The sequence below is a fragment of the Diabrotica virgifera genome, chromosome 2 (genome assembly GCF_917563875.1).
Source record: "Diabrotica virgifera virgifera chromosome 2, PGI_DIABVI_V3a".
Taxonomy (NCBI): domain Eukaryota; kingdom Metazoa; phylum Arthropoda; class Insecta; order Coleoptera; family Chrysomelidae; genus Diabrotica; species Diabrotica virgifera.
Window position 1 is genome coordinate 169,165,237 of NC_065444.1, and position 18,353 is coordinate 169,183,589.

The window sequence follows — 18,353 nt, forward strand, 5'->3', positions numbered from 1 at the left end:
TTCTAATAAATTTTGTTGGTTAGTTACATAAATATATTAAGTAAAAATGATAAAATGACTTGTTATTTGAGGAAGGTGGAAAAACCATATGTATAACATGGGAGTAAAGTGCCTTTTCCTCCCTTGAATGATTACTGCCCTCCGCTACGCGTCGGGCAGTAAACTTCATTCTCGGGAGGAAAAGAAGCACTTTCCTCCCTTGTTATACAAATAGCTATTTCGACCACGGCACCGCCCGGCACCCTGTGGATATGTTATAAGGCCTTTTTTTGAGTAAGTTGGTGTAAAAAAATCGAATCGGAATAATTTCGCTAGTGGGGGCGACGATACTGCCCGGTCTAATATTATTTTAGAATGAATATCATAAGTTCAAGCAACAAAAAGTCATTATCACAGTGAATAGGAAAAAGATTATTTCCTATGATGAAAAATAAATATGTGTGTTTTATTTAACAGAAAGGTTTAAGCAATATTTAAAAGATATTTTACATTTTTACAATGTGACAATAATTCTACGGAATATATCGGTAACTACGCAATTATGTATATGTTTTTATTCCAATAGTTTTCGATAATATGTTGATCACAGAAGAAGTAACTATTATTTCAATGCATGAACGCACAAGAAGGCAGGCTATCTGCGATTTATTTAAAAATTATTTTGCACGTAGAAATTTTCCAATTTGCAAGTTGGTATCAATAACCACTGATGGGACTTTGGTAATGATTGCAGCGTTTTTTGCTCAAACAAATAAGTTCTGTTACAGTTAGGCTGCACCTACATTGGATCCGTATTTCTCCGATTCGATCCGACTTCGGATTGAAAACAAACTCAAGGTATTAAAGCGTAGTGCGTAATATTAAAGCGTAAATCGCCCGATATCGGATCGGGCTTCCCATTGCAGTGTAGTCTACCTTGATTTTCTTTTCAATCCGACGCGACGTCGGATCGGATCGGATTGGAGAAATATGGATCCATTGTAGGTGCTCACTTTAGTTATCAGAGAAAATTTTTTATTGTATCTATTCTCGTCAGTGGCGTCAGAGATTTATGTTATTGCGGCCTTTGTAACAAATCGACAAAGTATATTTTTATTTCTGAATTCTTCTTCTAAATGTGCGTACTAACTTGAGCACAGGGCCGCGCCAAGGCTTTCAAGCGCCCCGGGGCAAGTAATTTTAGGCGCCCCTTTCCTCCTTCCTTTTTAAGTAGTTTTTTGTAGCTTAGTGAATCGTTATACGGTGTACCTACAACCTATTTTTTATGTGTTATGTGGAAAATATCATCATCATCATAATCTAACCGTTATCGTCCACTGCTGAACATAGGTCTCCTCTAAGTTTCTCTATGTCTCTTTATCTTGAGCTACCAGCTATCCAGTTCCATTTACATCGTCACTCCAGCGCATTGGTGGTCAATCTCTGCTTCGTTTATCCGATTGTCCGCCCGCGGTCGCTATTCCAATAATCTTCTAGTCCATCTGCCGTTCGGTGTTCTTGCCACATGACCTACCCATCTCCATTTCTTTTTTGCTACATGTTCTACTATGTCTTTGATTTTTGTTCTTTGCCTGATATTATTTGGTATTCTGTCTCCTTGTGATTGTTAGCATGGCCCTCTGGGTAAAGGTACGATTCCGATATCGACGGCAGGCGGCAGAGAGCAACCGCAAACTGCAGTTACAGTTGTTACCATGACATACGTATTTACTTTGCACTATTAATTTGTATAATTATTAGCAACTGACGTTCTGCCGGACAGCAATTGAAGTTAGATGTCGGAATCAGTCTCATACAAATTAATAGTGCAAAGTAGTGACGTCTGTCACGGCCACAACTGCAACTCCCGTCTGCAGTTGCAGTCTATTACGAAAAGGTATAAATATTTACAAAAAACAACGATTACATTATCAGAAAACAAATAAATATATACTTATATATTATTATAGTTCATTTGGTCACGGTTTTTGCTCCGTATATTCAAGAACCGCTTGTATTGACATGAAATTTGGCGTAGGTACGCATTGCTAATTTATAACAAAGAAAAAAAATTGATATTGCGTCGTCGGGGATGAAAAAATATACGTTAAAATTAAGTCCGGAAGTGGATAAATTGACTAATTCTAATTTCCAGTCACTGTTCCATAATAATATACAGTTTTTTCTACTAAGTCAATATTTTTCCATTTATTTGCGAGTGAGTATGTTGCGCATTTTTCAGTCATTTTTCAACATAAAACCACGGTTTTAGACCGTCTTTCGCAAATAACACAAAAAGTGTGTTTTATTGAAAAAAATCAGTAGATTTAATCAGTAGAAAGTCAGTAGATCTAGTAGAGGAACAGTTGTAGCTCGTGAAAACTGGGTTCTTGAAAAATGAGGCACTTTTCGGGCAAAAATCATTACAACTTTTTTAAAGTCTTTAGAAAAAGCTTTATTTTTGTTTTTTAAAAAAGTTTTTAGTAGCAAAAGTAAGCCGGTAACGCTGAAAATAAAGTTAATCCCTTTTTTTTAGTAAAAAACATCGTAAAAATCTACGCTTAATTAGCATCCCAAATGAAATTAATCGTTACAGCTTTACATTTTACTTCACTTATGTATATTTATATGATCTGGAAGTTTCACCATGTAAAAGTGTTTATTGAAAAAAAATTGGTTTTAATTAAAAAAAATTTAACTTTTGAAGAAAATGCCTTGTTTCAAAATTTTTCCTAAAAATATATTTTCGCTAAAAACCTTACTTGTTGAGTAATTTGTTGGTGGAAAACGGTAAAAAACGAAAAAATGCCTAAGAACGTGTTTTTTTTTTGTTGAAAAATGAACATATTCACTCGCAAATAACTCGAAAAGTAGATATTGACTTAATTAATATAAAAACTTTATAGAACAACTTAACTTTATAGTTAATTGCAATTCGTCAGTTTATCCACTTCCGGACTTATTTTTAACGTAAGTATATTTTTCCCCCCGTGAAGGAGTGGTACTCCCCTAGGGCAAAAGCACACGTCGACACAATATCGTTTCTTTTTTGACTTGTTAGTTATCTGTATGCCAAATTTCATGTTAATCCAAGCTGTTCTTTAAAATTCAGAGGTTTTGCAATATTTTACCTTGAGTGAATGGAGTAATAGTTCAGTTTAAGGGGAACGGAGTAAAATGCGAAATTTTGACGCATGTCAAAATTTTCAATGTGTTTTTAAATGTATTCAATCTATCAACATGTTCGGGGGCTCATTTGTTAGATATTTTTAAGTACTTTGACAAATGTTTAATAAGTTTATGTGATAAAATGCATCAATGTCCCGTTATTTCAGCTTGAATACTTAGAGTTTTTTACTCGCCGAAAAAAATATACATTTAATTACCTATAACTCATTTTTAGTTAATATTAAAAGGTTAAGGTAAAGGTAAGAGGTTTATTTAATTTTTTATTTGCTTCAATTTTGATAATAATAACTTTTTTTGTAAAAACTTACACTTTTTGAGTTATTGATGAAACATTGGTTAAAAACATGCATTTTCTCAAGAAAAAATAAAATCTTTGATCTTTAATAACTTAAATAGTTTTGATTTATTTTAATAACTTTATATAACAAATTTTGCTTGAAATTTGTCCGTCTATCGAATTATGGGGTTATTTTTAATAAAATAATTTTCACCCCCGAGAAGGGGTGGCATCCACCCCCAGGGTAAAAGCGCAAGTTGGCACTATGTCACCTTTGTTCCTTGAGATATCCTCTAACCACTCACCAATTTTCATGCAAATCGATGGAGGTTCAACGAAATCGGAGGTAATAGCTCATATCCACCTTCAGTGACTACTTTCATTCTGCGTTTAAATTTTTAAAATAATATGTTAGTTTTCTCTGGATTCAAAAAAAGGAATACATTTAAAACACTTTGAAAATTTTGACATGCGTCAAAATTTTTTCATTTTGCTCCATTGCCCTTTGAAAGATATAACGGTTCGTACACTTAGGGGATCAAAGTAATAGGTAATAACTGTTATTTTTATATCTACCTACGATTGGTAAATTTGTAATTTCACGAGATAATAAAATATTATTAATATTTCTGGTAATTTCGGTATTGTCAAATTTTTTTTTCGGCACCTACGGGCGCCTTTTTACTTCGGCGCCGGGGTCACTGCCCCTCTCCGCCCTTATGGACGGCGCGGCCCTGCTTGAACACTTTTTTCCGAACAAACCGGACGAGCAGAGGGCCCTGTAACAAATTGCTCTAGTCGTTAGAGTGTCGGTAAAAGTCGGTTGAAAGATCTAAAACATTTGTTCGTTGATGCTCAGTTGGTACGGGCGCTCAACGTATTTGTTTTGTTCGCGGCAAATCTTTAATGAAGAAAAACTTTGATTAGTTCTGCACTTAAAAACAAATGGAATTTAATAGCTTCTCAAAACGTTGTATGTCTTTATTACAATTGTAGGGCCTGCAATAATATATAAAATATAAAAAATACAAAAATAATAGCTGTAATAATGCAATCTTTCATTTTGCGTTTGAATTTTTCAAAAATACTTATTAGTTTTCTCAAGATTCGAAAAAAAATGAATGCATTTAAAACACATTGGCGCCTAAGCCCTTAAAGCAAACGTCTTAAAAAACCATCGCCTTATCCAATGTATTTTTGATGTTTTTTAAATTTCTTTTTTTTATTTTATTGAATAAGAAAAAAAGCTCCAGCAGCTATAACCAGATTCTCTGCTTCCGTGGTCGGACGAACACTGAAATAAAATGAGCGAACATGGGAACGCGGCGAATAGAACGAACACTTCGAATAACCTGAGCATTTGCTGGTTTGTGCATGGTCGGCTCGTTCGATTCGCTTGGTTCGTTCGGAAGAAAATGCTTTAGTCAGTACGCGCTTTTAAACTGCCCTCTCGTCAATATAGGTTGGCTACCACAATGGCAAACTCTTCTCTGTCTTAAGCTGTTCTTATTAACTATTCAAAATTTAACCCTTTCCATTGTCGAATGTTTCTTAATCACGATAGTCTTTTCCTTCCTAGTCTTCTTTTTCTTTCGATCTTTCCTGTCACTATATTAGTTGAGCATATTGGTACTTATTATTTCTCAGTATGTGGTCTAGGCATGTAGTCCAGGAACCAAAGCTTTTCAACTCGCAATTTTTACAGAATGGATCAATTTGCTTTAAAATTTGAGAATAAGTAGTGGATAGTCCATGGATCAAAATCTATATGATGCCGACAGGCGCTTTTACCATGGGGGTGGTTGCCACCCCATCTCGGGGGTGGAAATTTTTTATTATATTTTGACCGCAAAAGTTAATAAAAACATTCATTCTAAGCAAAAAATGTCCTATTCATTTTTTTGATAAAATTATTAGTTTTTGATTTATTCGCTATCGAAAGTGTTAGCTTTATGTCTAAAAATCAATGTTTTTCAATGGTATACTCATTTACGATTCACTCAATTTTTGCCGTAGAACAAATTTTATCAAACCAAGTTCTGGGGAATTAAATTACCTACAATTTCATATTTAAACATTTTTTCGTATCTCTGATGCTAATCTTTCTATTCTGAAGAAAATGGCATTTTTTACCAAATTGCAATTGCAAACATTCCTTATTCGCTTTAAACTTCAGTTTTTTAAAAACTAATCATTCGACGCCGGTCAAACTTCTAAAATCTATTAATAATACATAAATAAAGAAGAATGAATAAGGCCAATGCCTAAAAATACCGCTACATTATTATGCTCCCGCTAACTTACATTATTATGCTCCCAATTGGATTTCTCCTTTTTTTTTTCAAAAAATATATTGATTTTTTAACCGTAACTTTTTTATTTTTTATCTTAGGAAGTTCGTTAAAAAAGAATTTTGTAGGTTTTTACAAGATCTATAAGGTTGTTAATATTAAATCTTTTTAAAATTCTTAGGCACAAAAAGAGGTGGCATTGAAAGGGTTGGTAAAGGTGGTTTTTGCATGATATTACAAGTTTTAATTGTCAATAGCTCACTCAATTTTTGCCGTAAAAAAATTTTTGCAAACCATGTTCTTGGGAATTAAATAAGCTGCAATTTCATATTAAATATTTTTTCGTATCTCTGATGCTAATCTTTCTATTCTGAAGAAAAAGGCATTTTTTACCAAACTACAAAAACTCGTTTTCGCTTTTAACTCAATTTTTTTAAAAACTTATGATTCTAAGCCGACCAAACTTCTAGAACCTATTAACAATATATAAATGAAGAAAACCAAATCAGGTCAATGACAAATTTTAATTAGGGTGGTGATTAGGGGGTTATTTAAGATCACTTTTTTGCTGAAAAAAATAGGGACTGACATTCTTTTCATTATAAGTCACTCAATTTTTTTAGCTAGAATTTTTTTTTCGTACTTCCGGGCCTAAAGTGACAACTTCACTCCCTTGTGACAGGTACTAAAGTGTCACATTTAATCCCTCCGGGATTAAATATTGACGAAACTCCCGGAACGATTAAATCACAAACAAACGAATTTAAGGGATATTTTATTGAAAAATATAATTAATTAGAATGGTAATTAACGTTAATATTCAAATTAATATTGTGACAGTTCGTCATATTGACCAGTCTTTCCTGGGTTAATGCAGCAGGTAACTGACGAGTAACAGATAGGTCCTTTTCATATTGAACTGGTGTTTGTTTCGAAGATCCTGCGGAAACAGGAAGCGAGAATGAGGACTGTGGCATAACTATAGTGGACGAATCGGCGACTTGACCAAATATTTTATCTGAAATTTTTTGTTTATTTTTAATAGACGATTCAATATATCCCTCGGCCACGTTGGAGGATTTCCATCCTCCATGTCTCTTCAGCACGTCTATTGTTGCTCCCGAATCAGCTAACAAAGACGCAGATGTGCGTCTAAAACAATGTCCCGTATAAGACGTCGCATTTTCTAATTTCAAGAAAGCTGCTATTTGCCGTGGAATTGTACCAAACATGTTTTTTCCTACTACTCGCGTAGTACATTCTTTGTTGATGTATTGAACAAAAAATTTTGAATGAGTTGTCCCTGTCTTTCGCAATGCCACATATTTCCGAAATATCGCCACAAAACTGATGGCACTGTTTTCTGAATTTTTGATCACAAAATTTCGGTCAATTTTATTTTTGGTGTTTCTAATCGCAATTAGGAAGGAATCGCCCAAATCTCTCACATCGTCGATTTCTAAATCAACCAACTCTTTTCCACGACAAGCTCCCGCAACGCCCAAAATAACTGCAACCTACAAAAAAATTGATTTCTTAAAATTTCTGAATATAAACAAATTTCCAAATTTACCTTAAGCATTAAATATTTATCATCCGGAGCCTCCCGTAAGAACTGATCTACCTGCTCAGACGTGAGAATTCTTGACTTCTTTGGCTTAAATCCCTCATTTCTTCTCTTCAAAAAAGCTAATAATTTTGGAAATTTACTTATATCAATATCTTCTCTAATGTTAATAACCGATTTCAGCATTGAGTAATGTGCCCAGAGAGTTGAGGCACAAACCGCTTTTGATTTATCATCGAAGTAGACTAACAGCGCATTTTCAGTAGGTTGTCTCACATTTTTTAAGCGGCACCACTTTTTAAAAGCATCGTACTGCTGCTCGTATAGTTTTCTAGATTTCGGTGGTAACAATTCTTCACCTACTTCGGCTGCTCTTTTATCAATATCAGATACACCTTCTTCACTCATGATACCAATAATTATCAATAACAATGATTCTTTACAATGACACTAGTAATGACAATGTTTCTAAATTATAACTGTCACAACGCAATGTTACTATGGTAACTTATTTTAAAGACAGTTTATTAAATGAGTTGAAGAGAGAAAAAACTGATTGAAATTATTGAAATAATTAATAAAATCATACCGGAAGTACGAAAAGTATCGTATATACCTTGCGACTGAAGTACATTTAATCCTTCAGGTAAATTATGGCCCTCCCTGCGGTCGGGCCATAAACTTTACCTTCAGGATTAAATGTACTACTTCAGTCCCGCGGTATATAATGTACTATTATTTCTGGAGATAAATATTTTTAAATACTTTAAATTGGTTTCAACAAGTTATCCTCGAAAAATGCATAGTTTTCCCGTCCTTTGACTTTGAATATTTAGCATTTGACGAAGAAGATCCAACATTTAATAAAGTATAGCTCGATTACTATTGGTCTTAAAGAAAATAAAAAAAACGATCTTGTTTATTTTTTCAAAAGGTACATTTTTGTTAGGTAAAGTTGTTTTGATAAAACGAAAACTTTTTGAGTTATTAGCAGAAAACTGATTAAAAACATTGATTTGTTCGATATAAAACTAACACTTTCGATAGCGAATAAATCGAAAACTATTAATTTTATCAAAAAAATGTATAGAATGTTTTTTGTTTATAATGAATGTTTTTACCAACTCTTGTGGTGAAAACATAATAAAAATTTCCACCCCCGAGATGGGGTGGTAACCACCCCCACGGTAAAAGCGCCTTTTGGCATTATATAGATTTTGATCCTTGGACTATCCATTACTTATTCTCAAATTTTCAATCAAATCGATCCATTCTGTAAAAATTGCGAGGTTTTATCCTATTTTAAGCTTCATTACTTGGACTAATGATGTTTTTCTAACTTTCGCTGTGTTGAAAATTTTTCATTCCTTGTGTATTCTATGCAGCACTTCTTCGTTTGAGGTATGCGATGTCCATGAAATTTTGAGGGTCCATAGAGGAGAGTCAACCAGACGTAGCATTTTGATAAACGTAGTCGGATTTCGAGTTTTATTCGAAAATCACATAGCAGTCTTTTGATTTTTTCGAAAGATTTTCTGGCCTGTTCTATTCTCGATCTTATTTCTAGATCGGGATTAACCCCAGTTTCAGACACTAACCCTCGTTTCACACGCTAAGAATTTGAACGTGCGATGGTTGGAACGCACGATGACATTCCAATAGTGGCTCGAGCAATCCTATGGTACCTTTCTCATTACACGGCGGTTGGAACGTTCGGTAAAGTGGCCGTGTAATGTGAAAGTTACCATGGAATTGCTCGAGCCACCATTGGAATTTCTTCGTGCGTTCTAGCGATCGCACGTTCAAATTCTTGGTGTGTGAAACTGGGCTTAGGCTGCTATCGATCTAACATCCATGTTACTTAAATTTATTGACCTGTTCTATTATGTGCCCGTTTATTGAGGAAAGGTTGAGGAACATTTTGGGTTTTTCCGATTAACATCACTTCTGTTTTCTTTTGTTTCTCAATACTGCTATTTTCATATTTCCTTCTCGACTAACATATTTCTTATTTAAAAGTACGGAGTACGCCTATCTACTATAATTCCATTCATTATATTTCTGTGCAATGTTTGCTTATCTACAAACAATTCTAGTTTTCGTTATGTATAATGTACGTTTTACGTCAATAATGCCTAGTGGCACCAACAAATCTTAAGCTCCTGCTTAGCCTAGCTCAGTTTATAGATACGGTCGTTTTAAGTCTCGCTTACGTTACACCATAATTTCGATTCTTATCTGAGCACGTATTAAATAAGACAAAGTTTAAGCTTCAATCCACGTGGCAATCCATTGTGGCAAGCTGAAAATTGATCTAAGGCTCAATGGTGTGACGCGTATGTTTCGTAAGCTCAGCACGTCTTATGCTTAAGATCTGTTGGTGCAACCAGACATGTCTCTCAAATTTATTCCTCAGATACCTTTTAATATCAATTGGCACCTACCCGTCGCGCCTATCTCCCCAAAAGCAGACAATTGAAGCGATATCTGACACCCACATTTAAAAATTATACCTTTTTTTATTCACGTAGTAGTACCCGAAGTGCTAATTGATGCGTAAGTAATGTAGGTTAAAATTTCTTTTTATGGTTATTAAGAAACAATCTATGGATCTGTATTTTTTATGATTCTATTTTTACTAAAAAGTTTTAATAGTCGACCATAAAAGACTTTATTGTTTCGAATATATAAACTAAACTGGAATAATGATTGTTATTTCTCCCCCTTGCTTGAGATTACTAAGACACTCTCTTAGTCAGGACAATATCACGCGCTTTCTATATATACATACAGCCACTCTCACGTCCTCAGTTAGGACGGTCACATTTCGCGCCACGTAAAATTACATATCTTGGCTTCACTATGTTTTAAACGTACCTATATAGTAGAGATGGGAAAAACCTACCGGTTTAAACCTAAAACCGGTTTTTTACTTCGCAATAACCGGTTTTACCGGTTGTTTTTTTGTCCCGGTTATAACCGGTTTTTTCTTTTTAAAGTAAAAACCGGTTATTAGGTTTTTACGGTGATTAGGATTAGGTTAGGTATTATTTTGGATCCCAATCATAATTATTATTCTCAAGTAATTATTCCAAACAAAACCATAATTCAAATTTTATTTTATTTTATAAAATACAGAAGCAAACTGAAAGTGCAATCTCACATCAGCCAGAAACAATTATTAAGTTTTATTATATTTCCTTAAAAAGGTATTTGTAATCATAATATTTACATAAGAAGTGATCTGGTTGAATTAGAAGCAAACATCATCTATTTTTCACACTTAACTCTTGACATTGAAAGTGGGTGAATGACTTTTTCTGATTACCAAAAATAATGCTCTGACTATGAATATCGAATTACTGATTACGAATACGAATCTCCAAGAATTTCGCTACGTTTTCAAAACGATACACTCATACAGGAAATATTAAATGAGTAAAATGCAACTATTCTACAAATATACAAACGTGTTAAAAGTAATACATGTTCTTTCGATAGTACTAATTTTGATCATATTGATATCGAGTCGAATGGAGTATCGCAAACTAAAGTGTATTGTAAATGTAACTTTGTAACCTATTGGATTAAAAAAACCGAAATACGGTTTTTCCAAAAACCGGTTTTTTTTGGACGGTTAAAACCGCCATCGCTAATATATAGTACTAGAAGAAACAAAGTGGTCAGTTTTAGTTTACATTGTAAAATAAAACTGTTGTAAATTAACTTTGCTCGAATAAAATAAAAATATTTAAACGTATAGTACCTTTCAAAATATTTTACAAAACCTTAATCTTAAGCTTATTACAAAGTCATTTGTATTTGAATGGCGTGGTTAAGTTTTCCGCCCAGGTATAAATAAATAAATTTTAATCTATTGTACTTTTAATCATTATACCTGCCATTCAGAATGTTCACTACTCGAAACTTAACGATACTATTCAAATACAAATGACTTGGTAATAGGATCAAGATAGGGTTTTCTAAAATATCTTGAAAGGTACTATACATAAGGTTAAGAGTTGGTAGTCTTGAATTCGTAAGAATTAGTATAAAAACAATGCCGAAATTTTGCATAAAGTTTCAATGCAATAATGAACCAATAGTCTAAGAGCTAGTGAACCCTCCGACTAACGGTCGTCCTGTAAGGCTAGAAATTTTTCTAGTGATAATTCATAGCACACCAAGGCTAAAAACCATGACCTGGCAGGCGTCAGTGGTGCACGTGTATCTACCAGGTGAATCGAAAAGTGCAAATTTAGGGGGTAAAATAAACTTTCTCCTGTAAGGTTTAAATTTAAGTATGTGTTTGAGTAAGTCATTCAGAAGAAATGTGTACAATGACAGGCGATTCTGAAGAGCATAAGACCTTGCCAGGCGAGGGGAAAGATTAGGGGTTTTTCCTAAAATTATTCTTTTTGCATCGAACAATTTTTTTTAGGTTTTTTGAATCATTCCAAACAGAAAACGTCTTTAGTGATTTTTCTGTTAAGTTAATAGTTTTTGTTATATAAGTGATTGAAAATTTTGAAAATTGCGAAATCGGCCATTTTTAACTCTAAATCGGACATTTATCTAAAAATTTCAATGTTGCCAAGATACGTAGATATTCTTTAAACATTGATTGATGAAATCCCGAAGAGTTTTTTGCAATAAAATATCGGAAACCCCTTTGTTTTTTTAATTGCTAATCAAGCAGGTGCGACACTGTAGTATAAGTGAGGACGTTTGAGTTTGCATAAATTCATTATCTCGAGAATGGGCAAATTTCAAGAGAAATCCTCAGACAGGTCGATTTTTATTTTTAAATTAGGACTTTTTGGCATATATATATAATACTAGTGACGTCATCCATCTGAGCGTGATGACGTAATCGATGATTTTTTTAAATGAGAGTAGGGGTTGTGTGATAGCTCATTTGAAAGGTTATTGAATTTTATATTCAATAAGATAAACATTAACATAATTATTTATACAGGGTGTACAAAAATTTTTTTTTTATTAAATTAACTTTAATTAAATTTGACAAATAGAAGAAAAAATTTGTTTGTACACCCTGTATAAATAATTATGTTAATGTTTATATTACTGAATAGAGAATTAAATAACCTTTCAAATGAGCTATCACAAAAACCCTACTCTTATTTAAAAAAATCATCGATTACGTCATCACGCCCAGATGGATGACGTCACTAGTATTATATATATGCCAAAAAGTCCTAATTCAAAAATAAAAATCGACCTGTCTGAGGATTTCTCTTGAAATTTGCCCATTCTCGAGATAATGAATTTATGCAAACTCAAACGTCCTCACTTATACTACAGTGTCGCACACGCTTGATTAGCAATTAAAAAAACAAAGGGGTTTTCGATATTTTATTGCAAAAAACGTTGAGAGTTCATCAATAAATGTTTAAAGAATATCTACGTACCTTGGTAACATTAAATTTTTTAGATAAATGTCCGATTTAGGGTTAAAAATGGCCGATTTCTCAATTTTCAAAATTTTTAATCGCTCATATAACAAAAACTATTAACTTAAGAGAAAAATCACTAAAGACGTTTTCTGTTTAAAATGATTCAAAAAACCTGAAAAAAAATTGTTCGATGCAAAAAGAATAATTTTAGGAAAAACCCCTAATTTTTCCCCTCGCCTGGCAAGGTCTTATGCTCTTCAGAATCGCCTGTCATTGTACACATTTCTTCTAAATGACTAAGGGCCGGTTGTTCGAACGCTAATCAACAATGATCATTATTAAATATTTAATTATTGTCACCAAAACTGTCAATGTCAACTTTGTTTGGGTTGCTGAAAACATAATTAATTACAATTATGAGACTTATTATTAATTATGTTAATAATTATTGTTCTATTAATTGATTATAGTCTCAGAATTGTAATTAATTATGTTTTGACAACCCAAACAAAGTTGACATTGACAGTAATTAATTATTTGATAATGATAATTGTTGATTAGCGTTCGAACAACCGGCCCTTACTCAAACACATACTTAAATTTAAACCTTACAGGAGAAAGTTTATTTTACCCCCTAAATTTGCACTTTTCGATTCACCTGGTAGATACACGTGCACCGCTGAGGCCTGCCAGGTCATGGTTTTTAGTCTTGGTGTGCTATGAATTATCACTAGAAAAATTTTTAGCCTTACAGGACGACCGTTAGTCGGAGGGTTCACTAGCTCTTAGACTACAATAATGTTTGAGTGGTTCAATGTATTATTAGATGTTTTATTTATTTGTTGTTGCAGATTTTAGCTATAGGTACCGAATCAGATCTGTCTGAAACGGTAACCAGACTGAAACTAAAGAACTTTAGCACCCGGCTATTAAAGAAGTCACAAATCCTCATACCCGGTTTGGTAGACACGCATATTCATGCTCCACAATATCCAAATTGCGGTCTCGGATATGACATGCCTCTGTTGGATTGGCTTAACAACTACACCTATAAGTTGGAGAGACAATATAAGGATTTGGAATTTTCAAAAAGAGTGTATACCACTTTGGTGGTAAGTTTTTTTATATTACATATTGTTTATTAATATAAAAATTTATTAAAAATTCTATATTAAAGGTATATTTATTACAAAGACCCTTTCGGGCTCCATCACACAAAGTTTTCGGAATGGCAACGCCATCATCACTGCTGCTCACAAGGTATACATGGTTGAGCATCTAAAAATATCTGGATGAAAACCATCAAAATGGTAAATGGTAAAATGTTCTTATAATATTACATTGTTGTAGATAATATTAGGTGATTTTTGAAAGTTTACTTGATTTTACATCATGGCAACGCAGTACTCTTAACTATGCTGGCCCTGGGAGAAACCTGTCTAAATAGACTCTAGATATCAACCTAGATAGGATAGGTTAGGTTAGATAGATAGGTTGCTATCTAAAGTCCATTTAGAGATGGATCCCTCACGGCCAGCAACATAGTTCGGAGTAGTGCATTGCCATGATTAAAATCAAGTAAAAATTCAAACATCACATAATCGCAGAGAACGGTAGTTCTCGCCAGCAGCACACACCCCCTCCCCTACATACGACGCTATACATATACGAAGTTTTCTATTCTGTCAATCTGACTGAATTGAAAAATGGGTCAAATCCCATCTTAAAGTTTAAAAAACACCCGTCAATCCATATGTCAACCATCCATTTTGATCCAAGGGTGTGGGTTTACATACCTCTCCATTTGGGGTCTGTTTTTCGTCTCGTCCCCAAAACTTCCAAAAGTTTCGAAAATTTTACTCTGACCTTTGCGGCTTCTGTTAGTATTGATCATTTCAACTTTCCAACGCATGTATAATTTTAAATATCGGTTGTATCATTCAAAAGTTACCGAGCTCAGAAATTTGACTCAATGTCTATTTAAAAGGAAATTGTATGTAGGTATGTGGAAAAGTTACACCAACCTGAATTTTTTTCTGTTTTAAGAGGGGGTCGGGGTCGATTCAGAACCGATGCAGTTTGTGACTTTTGACCTTCCATAAGCCAGCCATAGGACTGGGTAGGTACAAACAGGCATATTTTTTGGTAAATGTATCTTAGGTTCAAAGAGACACGGGAAAAGCGCAGGTACACCAAGTCAATAGCTCTTGAGTTCAGGTTTCAAATGGTGCCTAAGGGGCCAGTATCGGACATACTCGCAGCTCAGTATAGCCGAAAAACTGAAAAATTTAACTGAAAGTTGACAATTACTTTGAGTAATTGTTTTTGACAATTACTCAAAATTTCCACCTACTAATTGTGCCAATAACTAAACGTTTGTAGGGGGACCACAGACGCGTCTATCGGTGTATACCTCATATCTGGGAAAATTCGAATTTTTTAATTATAGGCTTCATAAGTATGATCAAATCCATTTCCTATGGGAAAAATGGTTTTTCAAGCTCACTAAATCCTATAATACATTCAGATATAATATCTGACCTTGAGTGCATGAGACACTAGCAGTCAATATCTTTCAAACACATGTTTAGTGATTAAAATCGGTTAATTATCGAGCTTCAAAAGTATAAATAATTTAACCATTAACGCCGAAATGGTCTAGTGGTTACGAGGCTAAACTTGATCGGTGAATCCGAGTTCATTTGTAGGGCATTCCAATTTAGTTTTTTCAATCTATTCCGAATAGAAAAAAAAAATCTAAAATAACATACATTAGATGGACACAAAGAATTATATACAGTATGGTGCAAATGAAAGGAATAAATTCGTTATTTCGTAAACCGGCGACTTTACGGAAAAATCCCGAAATAGGTCCATTTTTATTTTTAATTTATGATATTTTGGAATATATATCATACTAGTGACGTGATCCATCTGGGCGTGATGACGTAAACGATGATTTTTTTTAAGGGAATAGGGGTGGCGTGCTAGCTTATTTGAAAGGTTATTCAATTCTCTATTCAGAAATATAAACATTTACATAATTATTTATACAGGGTGTGCAAAATATTTTTTTAAATTAAATTATTTGACAAAGAAAAAGAAGAATGTATGTAATTTCTTTAATTTAAAATACATTTTACTGTTACCCGAAAACAGAAAAAGATATTTATTTCACAAATAAACATTGCTTTTCGCTTCAATTCAATGTCGAAGCCAGCTCCCGCCAGCCACCTCTTTCTTGGAAGTTTGAACATTTAATTTAAGTGAAAAGCAATGTTTATTTGTGAAATAAACATTTTTTTCTGATTTGTCACAGCAGTAAAAGGTATTTTGTATTAAATAAATTACATACATTCTTCTTTTTTTGTCAAATAATTTAATTTAATAATTTTTTTTGACACCCTGTATAAATAATTATGTAAATGTTTATATTACTGAATATAAAATTGAATAACCTTTCAAATGAGCTAGAACACGACCCCTATTCTCATTTAAAAAAATAATCGGTTACGTCATCACGTCCAGATGGATGACGTCACTAGTATGGCACATATATGCCAATATATCATAATTTAAAAATAGAAATCGACCATTTTCGGGATTTTTCCTTAAAGTGGCCGGTTTACGAAATAACGAATTTATTTCTTTCATTTGCGCCATACTGTATAGAAAAAGAAATAAAGGATGGCTGGGATATGCACCTGATTTAGTGTCGTAATAACTATACCATTTAGGCGATATTACGACAAAGGCGACCATTTATAACGCTTAACGTGTAATTGAGAAATATTACATTCAAGTTCATACATTTAATTTATAAAAAACATTGAAAAACTCCTGATACAAAAATAAAAAATCGCTAAACGCGGTAAAAATAGTGGCGCACACAATATTCCAGCTACAAAAGAGCTGATATGAATATTACGTGGCGCAAAAATGGATGTTCATTTTGATGGAAAATAAAATTAAGTTTTATTTTGAAAGATTTTCCCATATTATTTTTGCTAAATTTGAAGTAAAAGGCGCCACAAAAAAATTACATTTGATAAAGTTTGCAGTTTGAGGCTCTTATGTCACTTACGATAATTAAGTATTATAAAATATGCCTAAATTTATGATCTCTCTTTTAGCAAAAAACTCTTTCCCATGGTACAACAACTGCCTGTTACTTTGGATGTTTATTTAACAACAGCACCAATATCTTGGTAGACACAGTAATTGAACACAGACAGAGAGCCCTTATAGGAAAAATTAACATGACACATTTGGCTCCTGAAGATTACATAGAAACACCAGAAGAATCTATTAGTAATACAAAAGAATTCATCAACTATGTTTTGTCCAAGCAAGTGAGTATCTGTTATTAATAATTGATAAAATGTAATATATTTATTTCTTAAATAATAAAAAAAACTGTTCCGCTGTAAAATGAACCTCAGATCAGATCGGATCCGCCCGAAGACAAGTTGTAAATATGTACTATTCTAGTTCAAATTCTTTAAATATAATATTCTAGATGCAAAACACCGAAACGAAATGTTATTCTTCTTTTTTTTTTCGAAACCTTCGGGAGTTTGCAACCTTCTCGATTGCTTGATTGTGGATATCTTAACCCAAGTTTTGTAGTCTGTATTATTATTATCCAGATTTAGCCATACGGCTCACACTCCCTCTAAGGGGAAAATTGACTCATCCCAGATACCTACGGTATCAAAAGGATTGAGCTCTGGTGGGACTCTTTCCGTGTTATCGAGCCCTAGGTGACTTGGAATGCAGGTGTATCTCCCAAAAATTTTCGTACACTTCTGGCCGTCGCGAGTAGTACAGCTTTCTGCATGGTCTTATAAAGATGTTCATTCAGACCCAGCTTTTTGATGCTTTCGAGGAGGGTCTTCGGAATGACTCCAGTAGTAGACATGATAATCGGTATCGTCTGGGTATTTTGCATTCTCCATTGCCTTCGTATTTGAATTTCCAGATCTCTGTACTTGGCGATCTTTTCAGTAAATTTACTACGTAGATTATTGTTGTTAGGTATTATTATCCAGATTTAGCCATACGGCTCACACTCCCTCTGAGGGGAAAATTGACTCATCCCAGATACCTACGGTATCAAAAGGATTGAGCTCTGGTGGGACTCTTTCCGTGTTATCGAGCCCTAGGTGACTTGGAATGCAGGTGTATCTCCCAAAAATTTTCTTACACTTCTGGCCGTCGCAAGTAGTACAGCTTTCTGCATGGTCTTATAAATATGTTCATTGAGACCCAGCTTTTTTATGCTTTCGAGGAGGGTCTTCGGAATGACTCCAGTAGTAGACATAACAATAGGTATCGTCTGCGTACTTTGCATTCTCCATTGTCTCCGTATTTGAATTTCCAGATCTCTATACTTAGCGATCTTTTCAGTAAATTTACTACGTAAATTATTGTTGTTAGGTATCGCCACATCAATTAGTGTTGTTTGTCTTGTTAATTTATTAACTAGTACGAGATCTGGTCTATTATGTGCCACTGTTTGGTCTGTGAGCACACTGCGGTCCCAGTATAGCTTGTAGTTGCCATCCTCAAGCATACTCTCAGGAACGTATTGATAATATGGGAGATGGTCCGTTTGGAGAAGTCCCAGCTTG

General features: G+C 33.8%; 1 protein-coding gene across 1 annotated transcript in view; it reads left to right on the forward strand.

Annotated features, from left to right (window-relative positions):
- Window positions 1–18,353, forward strand: part of LOC126879706 (guanine deaminase) — a 181,473-nt gene that overhangs the window by 91,926 nt on the left and 71,194 nt on the right. The window contains exons 3-4 of the mRNA XM_050642891.1: window positions 13,572–13,832; window positions 16,854–17,072. Of these exons, the coding sequence (XP_050498848.1) occupies window positions 13,572–13,832; window positions 16,854–17,072 (480 nt within the window). The remainder of the gene's footprint in view (window positions 1–13,571; window positions 13,833–16,853; window positions 17,073–18,353) is intronic.